General features: G+C 66.8%; 3 protein-coding genes across 3 annotated transcripts; 2 read left to right on the forward strand and 1 right to left on the reverse strand.

The window, feature by feature from the left end:
• Positions 1 to 1,217: 1,217 nt before the first annotated feature.
• On the reverse strand, positions 1,218 to 5,789 carry FBXW5 (F-box and WD repeat domain containing 5). The gene is given in 10 exon segments (XM_053908576.1): positions 1,218 to 1,971; positions 2,049 to 2,261; positions 2,355 to 2,502; positions 2,740 to 3,154; positions 3,227 to 3,375; positions 3,478 to 3,652; positions 3,928 to 4,085; positions 4,454 to 4,513; positions 4,516 to 4,668; positions 5,149 to 5,789. Coding segments are annotated over 10 exon segments (2,343 nt in total). The 5' UTR covers positions 5,777 to 5,789; the 3' UTR covers positions 1,218 to 1,727.
• Positions 5,790 to 5,805: 16 nt separating this feature from the next.
• On the forward strand, positions 5,806 to 7,796 carry C8G (complement C8 gamma chain). The gene is given in 9 exon segments (XM_053908578.1): positions 5,806 to 6,300; positions 6,302 to 6,385; positions 6,468 to 6,604; positions 6,738 to 6,789; positions 6,792 to 6,810; positions 6,884 to 6,991; positions 7,286 to 7,387; positions 7,479 to 7,517; positions 7,599 to 7,796. Coding segments are annotated over 9 exon segments (609 nt in total). The 5' UTR covers positions 5,806 to 6,246; the 3' UTR covers positions 7,613 to 7,796.
• Positions 7,797 to 12,288: 4,492 nt separating this feature from the next.
• Positions 12,289 to 16,816, forward strand: LCN12 (lipocalin 12). Its single transcript, XM_053908579.1, is given in 5 exon segments — positions 12,289 to 13,731; positions 13,734 to 13,824; positions 15,433 to 15,512; positions 15,586 to 15,702; positions 15,824 to 16,816. Coding segments are annotated over 5 exon segments (624 nt in total). The 5' UTR covers positions 12,289 to 13,541; the 3' UTR covers positions 15,970 to 16,816.
• Positions 16,817 to 18,068: the final 1,252 nt, after the last annotated feature.

Raw genomic sequence — 18,068 nt, forward strand, 5'->3', positions numbered from 1 at the left:
CCCGCATCCCGTGTGTCCGCTGCTGCCTCCGGCCAGACTTCGGCACGCGTGTCCCGAGGACGTGCGCAAGGACGCTCTCGGGCCATCTTCTCTCTTCCTGCGCGCCCGCCCCATGACCCTGCTGCCGGCCCAGCCTTCTGCACCCGCCCGCGGACTGAGCCTCATTTCAAGCTCACGCCCACTTTTCTCCGTCCGGCTCCTTTACAGTCCGTGTGCTTTTCTTACCCCTGTGTTTTTGTTCTGCAGATTTTTCTGTTTCCATGAGGAGTTTAACTTCGATGTATTTTAAGTCCTCTTCAGAAAACCGCCCACGTTTATGGCTTCTCGGGAGCACCCGTGCACTTGTGGGGCTCACTGGCGACTTTTCGTGGCAGAAGCCTCGTGGCTCTGGCTGCTCGGTCTCGGGCATGCACGCGTGGGCAGTTCCGGGTTCTGTTCTTCTGCCCTTGCCTCCGGGTCTCCCTCCCTGTACTGTGTCCGGTGGTTCTGAGATGGGTCCCTGTTGTTACCACGGGCTGGGGCGCCCACTTTGGCTGTGCGGCCTGCGCCGGCGGACGCTGGGCCCTCCGCCTCCCTAGCCGAGCCCCTCACAGGCGCTGCCCGGCTCTCTCCCTGTGGCCGGTGTGGCTCCAGCCCCGGCAGCCTCTGGCCGGCACCACCTCTGGCCTGGAGGGACATCAGCTCCCAAGGGCCTGTCCGCATCTGCCGGCTTCATTTTCTCAACGGTGGCAGAGGTGGCCGTGCCCCGAGCGGCCGACAGCTCAACACGAGCTCCAGGTGCAGCCAGGCGCAGAAATCGGGCCCCTGCCGCATCGGCGCCCCCACCCGTCTGCCACCCGTCACCCAGGACATCCGCTGGTGAACCCCCAGGTCGGGCCAGCTCTGCCCCATGTCCCCATCCCGCGTGCCGTGCCCACAGAACTCGCCCCCATCCCTGCCCTGCCTGGGCTTCCCCAGCGCTTCCCCAGCATACAGGTCGGGCGCCCCCTGTACGTCTCCCTGCGGGGGCATGCACACGTGGTGGGCGCGCTCTGGCGTTTTCTGCACGCCGGTGACCTCGTCTGCTCAGAGGTTGTGGGGCACGGCCGCCGAGGAGGCAGCCTTGAGCCACACTGCCTCCACCAAAGCCTCGAGTGTCCTGCTACCCGTCAGGCAGGCACGAGAGTCACGTAGACACCACCGGGCCCCTCCCTGCACACAGAGATCGGACGGCGGTGTGCTGTTGCCAGCTGTTTATTTGGGCCCCAAACGGGTGACCGGTGACATGCAGTTTGCCTGGGCCCACGGCAGACTGACCCGTGCCGTCGGCCCCGCTGCCGCACAGACCGATTCCCTGAGGAAACACCGCTCGGGGCGCACGGGGCCAGCCACGGGTCACGTGTGGTGCTGACGCCCCAGGACCCAGGCCCTGGGGAAAAAGAGTGGGTGAAGGGTGGGGCCCCCAGCGTCCGGTGCATCCCACGCCAGCCAGGAGGCTGCCCCGGTGCTGGACGTCATGGCCGTGGGAGGTGGCGTGGGGCGTGAGCGTGGCGGGCGGGGGTCAGGCTGCCCCGTCTGCAGCCCCGCTGAACCCCCTCCCTGAGGCAGTTCTGTTCCCGGCTTCTCTGCCCACCACACGGTCTGGGCAGCGGCCGGACCCTTGGGAAGGGGCTGTGGGCCTCTGGCGTCTTCGGCGGGTCCCGGCGGCCCAAGGGCACCCGGGACGCTCCGGTCGGCCAGCGCCCCCCTCAGCGCCTCTGGCTGGCAAACCAGGAGAAAAACGGGTGGGGACGAGGACGCGGGGCCTGGTGGATGCGCACGGTGCGCGGCGAACGCCAGGCTTTGATGGTGGCGTCGTCGCTGGCCGTCAGCAGCAGCTCCTGCTCCTGGGGGCTGAAGACCACAGAGTTGACCACGTCCTGGTGCCGCAGCTTCGCCAGGCAGATGTTGTAGTGCCGGTCCCAGATGTAGCCGTGCCGGTCTTCGGCCCCGCTGCGGGAGAGCCTGGCGTGAGCCCCCCGCCCGCCACACCCGGCCCGGCCCGCCCCGGCCCCGGCCCGCCCCGCTACCTGGCCACGAAGTCCCTGCTGACATCCAGGAAGATGAAGAAGCACTGGTCGTTGGGTGTGTAGGCGCGGTGGGCCCGCAGAGCCCGCTTCACCTCCCGCATGGTCTTGAGGTCAAACACCAGCAGGTCGATCTCCTCTGCGATGGGCGGTGGCTGCATGGGGTCGGCCACCACAGAACCGCTCGGCCAGGCTCGGCTGTTCACGTACAGATACCTGGGCAAGGGGCACCCTGCTTGGTACCGGCGGCCTGCAGAGCCCCCCCCCACCCCCCCCCCGCCCCCGGCCAGGACACTCTCGGGGGCCCACCTGTTGTCCGGGGACAAGCCCATGCCGATGATGTGTCCGTGCACGTCGATGACGTGGTCCAGGGCGTCAAAGAAGGCATCTGAGCCCCGCCCCTCACCCAGCACAGGCCCGGCCGTGGTCATCTGGTGTGGCAGGATCTGCTTAATGCCTGCGGGGGCGCCGGGTGAGGGGAGCAGCGTCACCTCGGCACCGGGAGCACATCTGAATCAGAGGCCCCCACGGAACACACCGTCCTGGAGGCTGGAGCGCGGCTGGGCCCCCCAGTCTCGCTCCCTGCGAGGCCACGGGACCCTGGCCTCCCCCCTCCCCCCCAGTCTGCAGGGAAGCCTCGCCGTCCCTCCCCCCGCCCCGGCTCCAGCGACTGGGGAGGGCCCGCCCCCACTACCGATCTGGTGCGGCGAGTAGGTGAGGCAGCCCGTGGTGAAGACGAGGAGCTTGCGGGCAGCGTCTGTGCTGTGCTCGGGGGGCTTGGTGCGGCCCTGGGCCAGCAGCTCGGCCACCTGCGTCTCCAGCGCGTGCTCTGACAGCTGGGGCTGCGCCTGCCCGTCCAGGAGCCCGTCCAGGAAGCGCCGCAAGCCCTCCTTGGTGCGGGCCGGAGCCGGCCCCGGGCCCACCGCCTCGTCCTCACTGTCGCCGCCCAGGTCGAAGACGTGGCCGGGGGTGGCACCGTCATCCAGCAGGAGGTCCGGGCTGTCGAAGCGGCTGCAGTCGGCCACCATCACCGTGCGGATGGTGCTGGCGTTAAGGTTCTGGATCTTGAAGAGCCGCTTTACCACGTTGACGTTCTCGGACTCCACGTCCTGGGGGTGGGAGACAGCAGGTGGGCAGCAGGCCGAGGAGGCGACAGCCGCAGGGGGCACACGCGCCCGCACCTGGAAGGCGTTGTTGAGCCAGAGCACTGAGCAGGAGGTAATGTCTCCGATGCGGTGCAGGTTCCCCGAGATCAGGCTGGTCTCCGTGAGCCAGCAGCCAAACACGTCGTACGGCTTGTTGCGCACGCGGGACAGCAGGGCGAAGTTGTCTGGGAGGGGCGGAAGCGGGGACAGGGCTGTGAGGCACGGGGCCTCGTGGGGGCGGGGCGGGGTTGGCCGAGACAGCCCGCCCGCCCCAGGCTGGCTCTCACCTAGGCTGATGACTGCGATCTCACCAGACGAAGAGTTGTGGGGCCCCAGGAACACCCCGGACGCCAGCAGCAGCGAGTCGTCCTGGTTGAACTGGGAGAACTGGGTGTAGCTCCAGTTATAGGGCCGCATGTCCGCGCTGTGCAGCAGCGAGACGGTCAGGTCGTTGTTCCAGATCTGCGTGGGGGCTCAGTCATCCAGGGGCCTCTTGTGCCCACCCTGCACGTGACACGGGGGCCCATGCTGCAGGCCCCTCTCCCAGCTGAGCTCCTGCCCAGAAACCACCACTGGGATGTCGCTCCTTGCCCCAGGCTGCCAGCAGACCCGAGGTGTGTGGGTCCACAGGGTCGGGCTCCTCACTCTCCAGTAGCAGTGAGGGCCCCCCACCCGGCCTCCGTCCTATGAGCCCCAGGTCCTAGCGGAGATGCTGCTCCCTGGCGGGCTGGGCTCACCTTCACCGTGCAGTCCTTGGAGCAGGAAGCAAACTGGTAGCCCGAGTGCGAGAAGCTGAGGTGCAGGACCTGGTCCGTGTGCTCCTTGAGCGTCTGCACTTCCACGCAGGGCACCGTGTCGTAGAGCCGCCGAAACTCTTCATACCAGGATGTGGCCGCTGGGGGGGGGGGGGGGCAGTCACTGCTGGGGCCCTGAGCCTCCTTTCCCACGGAGGCCAGCCACCCAGACAGCATGGGGGCCAGCCCTGCTCCTGGAGGACGCTAGTCACCTCAGCGGCAGGGCTGTCCACCCCCACCACCGCCCCCCACCAGGCCCTGTGCTCGGGCATGGACTGGCTGTCCCCCATCAGTGTGCGGGCCACACGGTGCCTTGGTGACCGCTGTGCAGATCTGGGCGGTGGGGGGGCCAGCGTGGTGCCTTCAGATGGTCCACATGGCAGCATGTGGTCCAGATGGGAGCATGTGAATGGCCCTGTCTCCCGCCCAGCCAGCCTGGTGGACCATGGGGCCACGTGCAGGCCCTGACCTGGGTGCCGGGGCACGTCGCGGGCCACCTGGTAGTAGCGGTAGAACTGCTCCCTCCACAGAACTCATCCCGGGACACGGCATGCCACTGGCGGCACACCAGCCCAGCAGCAAGCACGTCCGCCGGGCCCAAGCTCAGGAAGATCTGGTAGACGAGGCTGTCAGGGAGCAGGGGCGCACCCCCCTCGTCCATTGTGACATTCTGCCCGGGCAGCCCTGAAACCCACACGCGGTCCCCTTAGTTGCCAGTCGCACTGTGGGAAGGGACCCGGGCTGGGGCGACTGCCCTGCTGGGAATCCCACTGCACTGACAGCGTGCAGGGGGCCAGCTGACACTGCCCACCTGGCTAAGGATCCGACAGCTTCCCCAAGCCCCCTGACCCCACACTCGTGTCGGGCCCCCCGCAAGTCCTAGTGATCCTCTGGAACAGGCAGCTTCTGGGAGGGCAGCAGACCCCTCCCAGCACCTCCTGGCCTGGTCGAGCCTGAAGTGGGAGTATGGGGCGGCCCTCTGGGCCCCAGATCTGATCCCAACCCCAGAAGGGTCCTGGTCTGGGGCCCTGGCCTTCTGGGTGGGGCCCTCTGACGACCTCCCACTCATGGGCCCAGAGAGACATGTGGACGCCTAGGCCGGTGACTGTTCAGAGGCCAAGAAACGAAGAACCGGTGACCCGCACGCACTCCAGTCACTCTGACCTTGTAGACCCAAGGCTTCAGAGCTGTCAGCCTGGGACAGAGATCCTTCCGAGAAGAAGCTGGGGCCGGTGGGACGAGGACCAGACAGCCCGCCCCGGACGCCGCCAGGGGCACCAGCCGGCCCTTGGCCTGTGCCTTGTGGTCTAAGGGAGCCCTGCCAGGCGGTCAGCGGGCCAGCGCGGCCACTGCCCGGCGAGCTGTGGGCGGGGCGGGGGCTGCCAACGTCCCCTCCCACCCTCCTTCCGAGGGGCTGCCGGGGGCGGGGCCTCGGCTCGGCCCCCGGTCCCGGCGCGGCAGCTTCTGCGACACATTCATCGGCAGAGGGCGCGGCGAGGCCGAGGGGCCGGAGACTGGGGGGTGGGGGGGGGCGGGGGAGGGCAAGGAGCCGGAGACCGGACGCGGCCGGTTTGCGACGCTCCCCGGGGCCGGGGAGACGGGGTTCGGGGGCCGGGGCCGGATGACGACGCTCCCCGGGGCCGGGCGCACTCACCGCGGCCGCCTCTGCCCGGCTGTGCAGCCCCCGGCCCGGCGCCCGGCCTCGGCCGGCGGACCCGCTTCCGCCCGCCGCTCCTGCCGCCGCGTCTCTATGATGGAGCCCGCCAGGCTGACGCCTCGAGCCCTGAGGCATCGATAGCCACAGAACGCCGAGCACCCGGCAGCCTGCATCGGCAGTTGCCGCGCGCGCGCACCGAGCTCGCTCGAAACAGCGCCCCAGGCGGCCGGGAGGGGCGGCGGCCTTGCACGGCAGCTAGTGGGCGGGGCCGAGACCTATGCTCGCCGTAGAACGCGGGTTCGAGACCCCGCGCTGCCGCTGGCAGCGGCTGGGGCCCTGGGTTAGGGGGTCATGGACAAAGAACCAGAGGTCGACTAGGACTCTGTAAGCAGGATATGGAGCCAGGGCCCTCCCAGGAAGTGCAGAGTCGAGGAGGCTAGACTCTTGCTGGGGGCGAGAGGGAGGGCAGGGTGCTTGGTAAGGCTGGAGGTGGGCCGACGCGGACTTCCTGTGCCAGGCTTCCGGGCGACACTGGTCAGTGGACTCTGACCCGGGGCCCGGCCGTCCTGCCCTGGGCCTCCCCCACTCTGGTCACTGCCACTGCCATGCTGACCCCCAGGACTGCTCTCCTCTTGACTCTGCTCCTGGCTGGGGGCTCCCCTGAGCAGGAGGGCTCGGAGACCCCCTCGACCCGCGTCTCCCATCAGCACTATCCAGCCTGAGGCCAACTTTGATGTTCAGCAGGTAGAGGGACAGGTGGGTGGGCAGGAACTCATCTCGCTTTTCAGGGGTCATCCCCTTGTGTTCTCACGTGACTTGCCCCTAGTTTGCAGGGACGTGGCTCCTTGTGGCGGTGGCCTCCTCGTGCCGCTTCCTGCAGGAGCAGGGCCACCGGGCTGAGGCCACCGCACTGCATGTGGCTCCCCAGGGTGCAGCCATGGCTGTCAGCACCTTCCGGAAGCTGTGAGTCCCCGGGACAGACCCCTGACCCTGATCCCAGCTTTTCTCTGGCCTGGACCAGAGTCCTGTGAGGCGCTGCCCGGGTTGGGGGTCCTTAATCCTGCCCTGCTCACTGCCCCCCCTCCCCCCCCCCCAGGGATGGGATCTGCTGGCAGGTACGGCAGCTCTACAGAGACACAGGAGCCGCGGGGGCAATTTCCTGCTCCAAGGTGAGGGGAGGGCGTGGGAGGGGGTGCAGGGCTGGGGGTCAGAAACCGCCTCAGCTGACTCAGCATTGCCCAGCCCGAGGTGCCCGTGGGCCGGTAGATGTGGTCGTCGGGGAGACAGACTACCGAGGCTTCGCCATCCTGTACCTGGAGCGGGCGCGGCAGCTGTCGGTGAAGCTGTACGGTGCGTCCACCGCGGGAGCCCGAGCTTTGCGCACGCTCGGGGCCATCCGTGTGGAGCGGCCCAGATGGACACACAGACCCTCCCTGCCTCCCTGTATTCTGATTCTCTCCAGCTGAGCAGGGGTCGAGGGAGGAGCCCCCACACATAGGCCCGCGTGTGGGGGACAGAGGGGACGGGGAGGAGGGGTGGGTGGGTGCGTCCGTGGGTGGGTGCGTCCCAAGCACACAGACCCTAGGCCCAGCGTGCCCTGCCCGCTCCCTCACCACGTGCCCAGGAGCCCCATGTGCCCCACAGCCCGCTCACTCCCCCCGAGTGACGCGGCCCTGAGTGCATTCGAGCAGCGGATCCAGAGGGTCAACCTGACCGAGGACCAGATCTTGTTCTTCCCCAAGTATGGTAAGCCTCCCTCGAAGCCCCCAGTGGCCTGCCTCGCCCTCCCGCCTTGTGCCCTGCCCCAGCCACTCCTGACCCCTGCCTGGGCCCTCAGGTTTCTGCGAGGCCGCAGACCAGTTCCACGTCCTGGATGGTGAGTGGGCAGTGCTGGTGGGTGGTGAGGGGAGGGCACCCACCCCTCCCTCTCTGGCTGAGTCTCGTCTCTGTGCCCCAGAAGTGAGGAGGTGAGTCCAGGGGGCAGCCCTGAACTCGGAAGGAGTGAAGACCCTGAAGGTGATGGCCCCCGCTGCCCCGTTCACTGAGCCCCGGCACCCCGCCGGACAGGGCCACCCAGGGGGGACTGGAGCTGCGCACCGCCCACGGGAGCGCAGGGGCGCTGCTTTCATTAAATGCTGTCTGTCCTGGCCCCTGATTCCTTCCTTTCCTTCCCTTCCATGTCGGACCTGGACCGGGGCCTCCCTCTGCCCATCATCTCGTGGGCAAGTGGCACTGCTCCCGGGGTGGGCTGGAGAGGAGAGCACCGTGCCCTGCTGTCCCTGTGCCCTGGTCTCCTCTGCTTCGTTGGGCCCCCTGCGTCGCCGTCCCAGCTCCCCTTCCCTGGTCCCTATGTCTAAGCGCTCGTGCCCTGCTGGTCTTACTGGGCTGCCCTGGGTGGGCCCAGGTCCCGAGCCTGCCCCCTGCTCAGATGTTGGGGAGCCTTTTCTAGAGGGCTGAGGAGCTCTGTCCACAGGTTCTCCTACTCGTGCTGACCCGGAGCTCCCTCCTGGGACAGGACAGCCGCCGCAGAGGCGCAGGCAGACCCCCTCCGGGTTCCTGGATGTGGTGCCTGGGTCTGGGATGAGCTGGTATCCGTCTTAGTCGGGAGGCGGGGCTGTCCCCCTGGCTGCCCCCTGAGGGCTGGCAAGCACAGATGGGGCACAGCACGGACCACCTGGGGCCGAGTCCTGGCATCGGGCAGCTAGGCCCCCGGGGTCGGTGGGGGGAGATCACGAGGGTGGCCGGGCAGGGAGAATAAGGAGTGGGAAACGGAGAAAGCAGGCCAGCCTGATTCGTGTGCTAGGATTGGGGTGAGCCCGGGAGCTTGGTGTACAAGGGAGGGAGCCCACACCCAGGGTCTGAGCACGGTCACCAGGAACCAGGAGGATGGGTGTGCTTTGCTCTGTAGGGAAGATCTTTCCGGAATGTGGGAACTCCAAGGCCAGTGGGAGATTTAGGCAGGGGGAGGGAGGGGCTGAAAATGGGGTAATGATGTGTCCCCCACACAATGGCGGCCTGCAGGGGCCCTTCCGAGCGATGCCAGACTGTCGGGGGGGACGTCGAGCCCGGAGGAGGGTCTGCCTCCTCACTGCCCCCCAGGGTAGACTGCGCATCCTTTCCACACACCGGGGCGTCTCTCACTGCGGGTTCTCAGAAGTGAGGACATCCCTGAAAGAGAAGAATGGGGACTGGGAAAACTGACCCTAGAGGTCAGTTCGGGAAGCCACAGGGCACTCGAAAGAAAACGGAGTGTTGAGTCACCCGCATGCAGCTCTCCCCCCAGGCCAGGACCCCGGGGGTGGGGGCGTAGGTCCCACGGGGCTGGGGGACAGGTGCCCTGCGGCTAAGGGAGGGAGCTGTGGATACCACCCGGGGCCAGGGGCCTAGCGGGCTGGGCCTAGACTCTGCCCTGCCCCTGCTGGTGAGAACACTCTCCGGATTATTACAGCCGCATTCGGCACCCCCCTCCCCCCATGTTGCTAAACCGTCTTCTCCTTTTGCCGGAGGACACTGGCCAATTTCGGCAGCTCAAATGACTTGGGCTCCGGGGCTGTGGCCTCACACATGCCTACCCTGTGCCTGAGGGGTCTGTGGGCGTCCTGCTCCGGGATGGTGTATCTGGGCTCTGAGGACACCTCCTCCGTGGAGGCCGGCTTTCTCCTTCTACTCCCCTCGGTGGGCGGCCTCCCTAAGCTTCACTGGGTGAGATCCAGGCTCCGTGGCTGTGAGTCAGCACCCTGGGGTGCTTCCGGCTGAACGTTTCCCATCCTAAAGAAACGTGCACCCCTCACCCCCTGCCCCCCACAGTCCCCTGGGAACAAGGACATTGTGGTGGGGGGCACCCCTCCAGTACTTGGGGGGGGGGGTGTCTGAGGGCAAATGGCAGCCCCAGGTTGGAGCCAGGCTGGGGCTGGAAAGTCAGGAAAACGGGCATTCACTTGGCCAAAGCTGGGCCTGGAACCAGTGCCAAGCCCCCTGTCTTGGGACCCTCGAGGCGTCCACCTGATGAGTGCTTCTGAAGTACCCGCCCGGCCTGGGGCACAGAGGCAGGGCGGCGCCCTGTCTAGAGCTTGCCACTGACTGACGGTGAGGCTGAGGGGGCACCTGGGAGCTGGGGCCCCCACCCTAGGCCCCCTTTCCTCCCTTCGCCCCCAGTGGCCTCCTTCCCCGGGCTGCCGGGAACTGGGGCCGGGGGCCAGGCCATCCCAGGTGAGCTGTAGGCCACAGAGCAGGAGGACCACTGTCTGGTCCCATCTCTACATGCCCACTCGGCCCACTGGCCCCGTCCAGACCAGGAGGGTGGGCAGTTACTGGGAGGAGCCAGCCGCGGCCCTCTGGGGGCTCCATGTCTGCAGTGGGCGGGGACCATGCCCGACTCGGCAGACTGGGGGTTGCCCACCCAATGTGTCTTGATGCCAGACTCCCAGGAAGACAGACAGATAGGGCTGGGAGAAGAGGGGGAAGCGGGGAGCCCTGGCCCCCAGGATTTTGAGGGAGAAGGGCAAAGGAAACCGTAGCCTCCCCACATGCCCCACATCCCAGAGACCCACAGCAAAGAGCTGGATACAGTGCACCCGCATCACATGGGCCACAGCTCGGAGCTGGCGTTACCCCAGAGAGTACCCTGCATGCCTCGCCCCACGCCCCCCCCCCCCCCACAGAAAATGAGGAGTCTGCTCTGGGGTGTGGGAGGGTTCAAACAGATCTCCCTCCAGGGTTTCTGGGAGGGCTGCACGTCCAGAGGGCGGCGCCAGAGACCCTCCCGAGTGACCCCAGGGCTGAGGTCCCACAGAGCCAGGGCTGTCCCTCAGGGTCTCCGACAGCAGGTCTGCGGGGGCGGGAGCGGGGGTTTGGGGAGTGGTGATTTCAGTTGTCATGAATTTTATTTCCAAAAAAAAAAAAAAAAGTTTAATGCACCCTAATTGTCACAAAGTACGGGAAATAATTGTAGTTCTGAGTGAATTGTTTTTATGTAAAATAATGTTAATTATAATTTGTATTTTGCCTTTTGATTCTAAAAGGATTTTTAATAACTTAGAAGAAAAAAATACCTTTAAAAGACGTATACAAACTAAATTGGCAGCCGCGGTTGGGGGCCTCGAGGAGGAGCACTGTCCTGGGAGCCCACCGGCCTTGCCGGGACTGGGGCGTGCTGTGTCCCAGGCCCCCAGCGCCCGCGGTCCCACAGGCAGGTACACCGTTGGCCCTGTGGGGGGGGGACTGTTGACGCTCTGTGCTTGGCTCCGCTCGCCGGGCCTCACAAGGCAGCTCCGGGGGGGTGGGGGTGGGGGGGGGCAGATGGGCCAGGCCCCTGCCTGTGGGGACACGGCTGGACATGGCTCGCTGCGGAGGGGACCGTCCACCTCCCTCCAGCTCACGGCAGGGGCGTCACACGGGGTCGTTCCGCGCGTCCTGCTCCTGCCCAGCACTGCTCCCACCCCCGCCCGCGGCCGGGGTGAGGACCTCGGGGATCCCCGGACTCCAGCATCCCCCCTCCGGTGTCCCTGTCGCCCGGGACCGCGTCCTCGGGAAGAGCGAGCCCAGAGCACCACGTCCGAGTTTTCGGGGAGAGAGGAAAGAAGCGGGGAGCAGCTGGGGGCGCTCCTGCTGTGGAAGACAGGACGGGACGGGGACGGGGGGCGGCAGGAGGGCTCCTGGGGGGGCCGGCGGGGAGGGGGGGCTGCCGCGAGGGGGACCCGCGGACCCTGCCGCCTCTCGGGGCCGGCTGCGGGGACGGCGGTCGGTTCCCCGGCCCTCGGGTCACAAGCGGAGGCGAGCAGCCACTCCCAGCCCCCCAAACGGTGGGCGGGCGGCGTCACGTGCGCACCCTCGACCAATTGGGGGGGCGGGAGGAGCCTCGCCGGGGCGGCTCCCGGCGTCCTCCGCGCAGCCTGGGACGCGCCGCACGGGTGGCGGGGGTGCCGCGTGGGTCCCTAGGCCGGGAGGAGCGGGCGGGGTCCGGGAGAGCTGGCCCGAGGGGCCCGCCCGGCCTCCGCTGCGGCCGGCACGTCGTGGCCAGAGAAGGCCGGGCTGGGGTCCCCGTTGGGACCGCCGCCGCCCCGCCCCCGGGCTCCCCGGAGCGCGGGCGCCAAGGGGGCTGCTTTCGGGTGTTGGGCGGGCTGAGACTCGGGTCGGGATCCCCAGGGCAAGGTCGGCGCCTGCAAGGAGGGAGGCGTTCAGGGAGTCAGGCGTAGGAGTCAGGCGTACGCCAGCTTCTGTGGGACGGTGATCGCTTTGGGAAGTTCTGGGCAAAAACGGGTCACTTGCACCTTGTCTCCTTGTGGGCCCTCTCCCCAAGTAGTAGAGCCACACCGAGCAGCGGGCAGAGCGAGCCCAAGGAATGCGGTGCTGCCCTGCAGGCTCGGTTCTCGAGGAGATGCTGGTGGCCGCAGCCCTCCCGACCCCTGACCCTCCCCCTGTCCTGGGGCCTGCAGCTGGCCCAGAGAGGTCTTGACCTCCACCTGGCAATGGGACTCGCTCCTGGAGGAGGAAGGACCAGGCGGTCCATGCCCTTCCATGCAGAGTGAGGGCCAGGACAGAGCAGAGCCATGAGGCTCCTCGCCTCGGGGGACAGATGCTTTCCAAGTGTCCTGGCTGGGGCCCTCCTCCTCAGGACAGGCTGCTGGAGGCCCTGGGGCAGGGGGGAGGTGGCCCAGGACTGCGGACGCACTTGACTGCCTATGTGGGAATGTCTGTTTGCTTCCCAGGCCCTTGCTCCAGGGATGGCCAGGTGGGCTACATGCCCAGAGCCTGGGCCCTCTTGCACCCAGGCCCAGTGTGCGGGGGCTTCCTGCCCCCTGCCCTCCCTCTGGCAGAGGGGCCCCTGTGATCCGCCCCTCAGTCACCTCTATCTGGGTATTCTGGCTGCCTGCCCCGCCACCCCACCACCTCTGGCCTCACTCTGACCCGCCGCTACCCCTGCCCCCCGTGACTGTAGGGCCACTTGGCCCTGTTCTTGCCCCACACTGTGATTTCAGGGACTGTGGAGCGGTGTGGGGGCGGCAGACCGGACTCTACACTGTGTTCCTGCAGCAGAACACTGTGCCCCTGACCTTTGGGACTAAAAAGGTCAAGCTCCCTGTGTGGGATGGAACATTCTGCCCTCCACCTGGTAGCAGGAATGCCGCTAGGGTAGGGCTAGGCTAGGGAGGCGCCTCAGGCCTCTGACCCCCTCACTGGCATGGGACACTGGGAAGGGGTCCCAAGGAGGTGTGGAGCTGGGGTCTCAGGAATCAGAAAGCAAGGCCCAGAGACATCCCTGGGAGCTAGTGGGCCCAGCAAGCACCCCCAGCACCTCCATTTTCTGCCCACCTCCCTTCCTGGGCTGGGACCTAGATGCCCTCCGTCTTTGGTGGGCGGGATCTGAAGAGGGCCCGCCCCTGCCCAGCCCACCCCCAAGCCCTCTGCACCCACCTCTTCTGCCAGTCCTGAGCAGGAAGGTGCGGGGAGCACACCCCTGGGGAGGGGGACCTGCCAGGTGGGCCCATAAAGAGGTGAGTATCTGAGACCACAGCGACAATGAGCACTTACTTCTCCGTCCCCGCTGACATGGGGCCTTGGTCTGCCCTGTGGGTGATGCTCATCCTGCTTAAAGGCCAGACCTCAAACACCCAGCCAGGCATGATCTCCGTCTTACAGAGTTTCCAGGAAGACCAGGTCTGGGGGCCGGGTTGGAGGGGGAGAAAGCCAGGGTCCAAGTGCAGGGAGAAAGGAGGGCCATGGTGGCCGGGGAAGGCACCACCCGGGGAACCCAGCGTGGCCAGCCTGGTCTCAGTGTCCTCCCCAGAGATTCCTGACATCCAGCAGAAAAGGGCCCCGAACAGACCTTCTGGGCAGCCGCTCCCTCCTGTAGCCCCTGCCAGTCCCCGTGAGGTGGGGACGTCTCAGTCCCTCCGCACAGATGGGGAAACAGGCTGGACAAGACCAGCCACCGGGCCAGGTCACTCTGTCCCTGCCAGACCCAGGGCAGCCCCCGGCTTGGCGCAGGCACAGGCTGCCTGGCAAGGGTGTCAGGGCTGCCCTGGGCTCTGCCGACTCCGGGTCCCCACAGTTCCAGGGGGAATGGTTTGTTGTCGGCCTGGCGGGCAGCACCCACAGGAAGACAGTTCCTTGCTGAGCCCGTTCACTGCGACATTCGAGAAGAATGAAAACGGCAGCCTTAAAGTGTCATATGCCATGACTCGGTGAGTGAGGATCCCTGACCTGTACCTCCAGAAGCCATGGCTTCATGACTCAGGTCCAGCATGGCCCCCTGTGCCATGTTCTCCCAAGACCCTCTTCCAAAAGTTCAGCATAGGCTGCTAGTGGCCTAAGCCAGCTCTGGGGACACACACAAGAGAGGGGGGAATTCACCGGATCACAGACTCTGAAGGGCCTTGGGCGCTGATGGATTTCAGGTACAGCTGGATCCAGGAGCTCAAACAGTGTGATCAGTCCCCATCACCTCCTCCCTCTCTCTCTCTCTCAGCTCTGCTTGCCCTGGACTTCTGTTGTTCAGGGAAGTTCTCACCTCACAGGGATAAAACATCAGCCTAGGCCGATGTGCTTTTCAGGGTCTCAATTCCAGAAAAGAGATCATCCTGGTCGGCCTGGCCACGGCCTCTGACTGGTTCTCCTGGATCAGTTGCTGCATCCAGGGTGACAGGTGGTCCGGTCGGTGTGCCTGAGTAAAGTGCCTGCTCCCTGGCTGGGAAGTCTTCATGGAAGCGGGGTGTCTTCATAGACAGCTGCCTGAAATGAGGTGGAGGGGGGCGCAGCCCGCCCTTCGGGGGACACCGATGCCACGAGGGCTTCCTTCCCCTCCCCAGATCTCCTGCAGTCCTGCCCCTGCCCCCTCCTTGCCCACCTGCCTGGCTATGGGGGAGCAGAGGGCCCGGAAACCTCTCTGGCTAGGGCTCTTTGGCTCCACGTTAGATAAACGAGGAGCCCGAAACGAGGGGGGTTTGTCACGTAGACCAGGGTTAACGCTAGAAGCCGAGAGCCTCTGAGGGGCTCCCCTCGGCCCCTGCCCTCGCCTGCCGGCGACCGTCGTTGAAGCCACCTGCACCACCAGCCACCCCAGAATCCCCCACCGGAGCGGCTCAGACTCTCGGGGCCATCTGACTGGCCTGGTTCCTGCCAGAGGTTGATTACTGGGGGGACCGTGGGGGACAGAGAGCCCAGTGCAGATGCAGCCTCTCCCCGGCCTGCAGGCCAGGCTGCACCTGGTTGCTGCTTAAACAAGCACAGGCACCTGGAGAGGACCCCGCACTGCTGGCCGTTTCCCCGAGGACTGAGCCCGGGCAGGGGCAGGGAACCAGGCCCCGCACGGCAACAGCCGCCCGCAGCCCCCACCCCTCCCCGCCCCGCCCGGCTCCGCGAAGTCCACGGCTGAGGCCGGGGGCGCCGGGCAGTGCCCACTGGGCCCACTCCGTATTCCCAGAGGGGCCACCGTGGCCTAGAAAAGCCCTCACGATGGCACACGCGTGCACGTTTCAGGTCCTGTTCCAGGCTGAGGAGGAGCTGTCCGCGGGTGGGCTGGGCAGAGGCTTCAAGGTCACCGGCCCACACCTGGCTGCTCCTCCAGGAGGGACACAGGGCAGCCCCGGGGCCCACGGAGTGGACACAGGCCTCCCTGGGGAGAGCAGTGGGCTGGGCCGTGCCCGTGGCTTCAGACAGAAGTCTCCTCCAGACAGACAGCTGTATTCTCTCAGGGGCCCACTTCGGGGCCCGCCCCTGAGAAAGGCAGAAGGAAACCAGCGGTCCGGCCAGCTTCTGGAACCTTCCTCCTCTGTCCATCCCTGCTCTCACAGGGGCCACCGCTGTATCACCTGGTCTTATGTGCTGATCGCAGCGGCCCAGCCTGGGGGCTTCTCAGTGGACAACACAGCGGGTGAGGGGGCGACAGGGGAGAGGCGGGGAGGCGCTGGTGGGCGTGCCCCTGACGCTGCGCCGTCACCCCTCAGCGCCCGGGAAAGGCCCCGAGGAGGTCCAGGTGCACGACACTGACTACAGCGTGTTCGCTCTGATGCTGTCCAGGAGACGGTCGGGCGGTCAGAGCGTCCTCACGGTCAGCCTGCTGTGTGAGTGCCTGGCCGGCGGCCACAGTAGAGCCCGAGGGGCGGGGCGGGGTGGGGGGGGAGGGGCAGGGCGCCCCGACTCGCTCCGGTCGCTGAGGGCCGTGCTGCGCTCATCGGGCCCCAGGCAGGACGTGGGTGATACGGACCCGGGTGCTGGAGAAGTTCGTCCACCTGGTCAGGGCTCAGGGCCTCTCGGATAACAACGTCGTCTTCCCGGACTTGGCCGGTCCCGGGCTCTCAGGCTGGGGCGGGAGCCCGGACCCAGCGTAGGTAGCTGCCCATGGGCCTCAAAAGCCCTGTGGGAGCCCGGCGGGTGAGTGTGGACGGTGTTCAGGGTCGGCCTGTGGGGCCCTGGCGGCCCCAGAGGGTTCAGCCTGAGCCCAGAGTGGGGCGGGGGGGGGGGGGGGTCCATATTTGATCCCTGTCCCACCCCCGCCCCTCCCACCTCTGGCCCTTTACAGGTGTAGGGCTACGTGAACACGCTGGCAGACGTGTGCATAAAACACGCACGGACCTCCACACACACGTGCATGTGTAACCACGTAGACACCCACGCACGCACACGTGTGCACAGAGGTGCACGCACACTGGACACCGTGCTCACAAGCACCAGCGCTTGAGCGCTCCCTTGCGTGTCTTCGGGGAGTCTGGGGGCCCGGGTGGGGGCAGGGTGGCGCCCTGGAGGGCACGTCCCTCGGTCCCTGGCCGGCCTCCCCCCGCCCCCCAGCCCGTTTCTCCCTCGGCCCCAATTCCTCTCCCCTCCCGGAAGCTGCCGGCTCTCTCTTGTGCGTCTTGCTCCTCCCCAGCTCTGCCCCCAGTCTCTCCCCCATCCTCCATCCGAGGCTCTGTCTCCCCCATCAGACTGGTCCCCCCATCCGAGCAGAGCAGCCGTTGAAGGTGGACGCAGCTCCTCCCCGGCCAAGGCCTGTGTCACTGCCCCGCACTGCCCTCTTCTGCTCTCGGCATGAAATAAACGCTGCGTGTTGGGATCCAGGCGTGCGACCCACTGTGACCTCGGGTGGGTAGGGGGAGCCCGAAGTAGGGGCCTCTGAGCACACTCACCCACCCCAGCCCACCAGGCCTGTCCTTGCCCTCCAGGCTTCCTGGGGTGTGTGTGTGTGTGCCTGCGCATGTGGCTTTGCAGGCCCTCGTGGATTGCACAAGTTGGTCCCGGGACGAGGCCCCTACATCCTCCCCACACAGACCCCCCACCTCCACCCCCACACCCCCTCCGAGCCCTGCAGCTGCCATGAGGGGTGCAGCTGGGGCCCCAGAACACGAGCAGGCCTCGTATCCTCGTATCTGGATACAGAGGCCCCGGCCTTGGGGGCGGGGGGGCGCAGACAGGATTGGCTTCCTGCCGGTGGGCACGCGGGGACGACTTCCCTAGGCCTGACCGCCACTGGGTGTACGGACCCTTCGGGTACGGAGAGCCACAGCCCGGGACTCCGGCACGCTTGTGCACACTCGAGGGCAGCTCACAGCTGCCCGACCCCAGACGGGACCAGCCCTCCCGAGTCTCCCCCCATCTTGGCCCCCACGGCGCTGCGAGCAGGGGGGCAGCGGGCCAAGCCCAGGGCCCGAAGTGGAGCTGGCCCCACCACAGATGAAACAACATCTAGAGAGGTCTCTTGCTCTGTGTCAGCTGGAGTTTCTTTGGCCCGAGTGGGTGCCCCCAATCCGGGCCTGCTCCTCCCCCAATCCAGGGTCAGCAGAAGGAAATAAACGCAGGTGGACCGTGCATGGCGGTCTTGGCCCTGCAGCCTTCGTGCCTTGGCCCTGCAGCATTGTTGGGACGGGGACGTTGCTTCCTCCTGGCCTTGCCGGCCGAGGTCCCACAAAGCCCTGCAGCGGTCGCAATGATATCGATGGGCCGCCTGGGGCTTCTGCCAACGTGAGGCTGTGTCTCGGGTGAGCCTTCCAGGCCACAAATGGTGGCGACCTGTCGTGCACGAACCCAGGGCAGAGGCCAAGGTAGCCACACACGTGAAAGCCAGGGAGGTCCCCCAGGGATCTGGGGTCTGGCCCCTGGTTGAGAGGCCCCGTGGCCCTTCTCCAGCCACACCCCTCCCAGCGGTGTCCCTCCTCCCAGGCAGGCGCCCCACCCACCCTCACCCTTTGGCAGGAGCCCAAGCTGGGTGGGCAGGCCGGGCAGACCAGGCCTGGAGAGGGGGTAGAGGGAGGAGAGGAAGAGGTGGGGCGCAGCCAGGGACGGAGACCCCTGCACGTGACCCTAGTCTCCACCTCCAGGAAAGGACGGACGTGCCTTGTTTCCTAGTCTGAAGTGCAGTTTACGACTTTGAGCTACACAGGAGACCCCTGTGCACGACTTCTCTGGGTCTTCTGACGTGGTGTCCCTATCAAGGGCA

This window comes from Panthera pardus, unplaced genomic scaffold (assembly GCF_024362965.1).
Source record: "Panthera pardus isolate Hobbes unplaced genomic scaffold, ASM2436296v1 HiC_scaffold_20, whole genome shotgun sequence".
Lineage (NCBI taxonomy): Eukaryota > Metazoa > Chordata > Mammalia > Carnivora > Felidae > Panthera > Panthera pardus.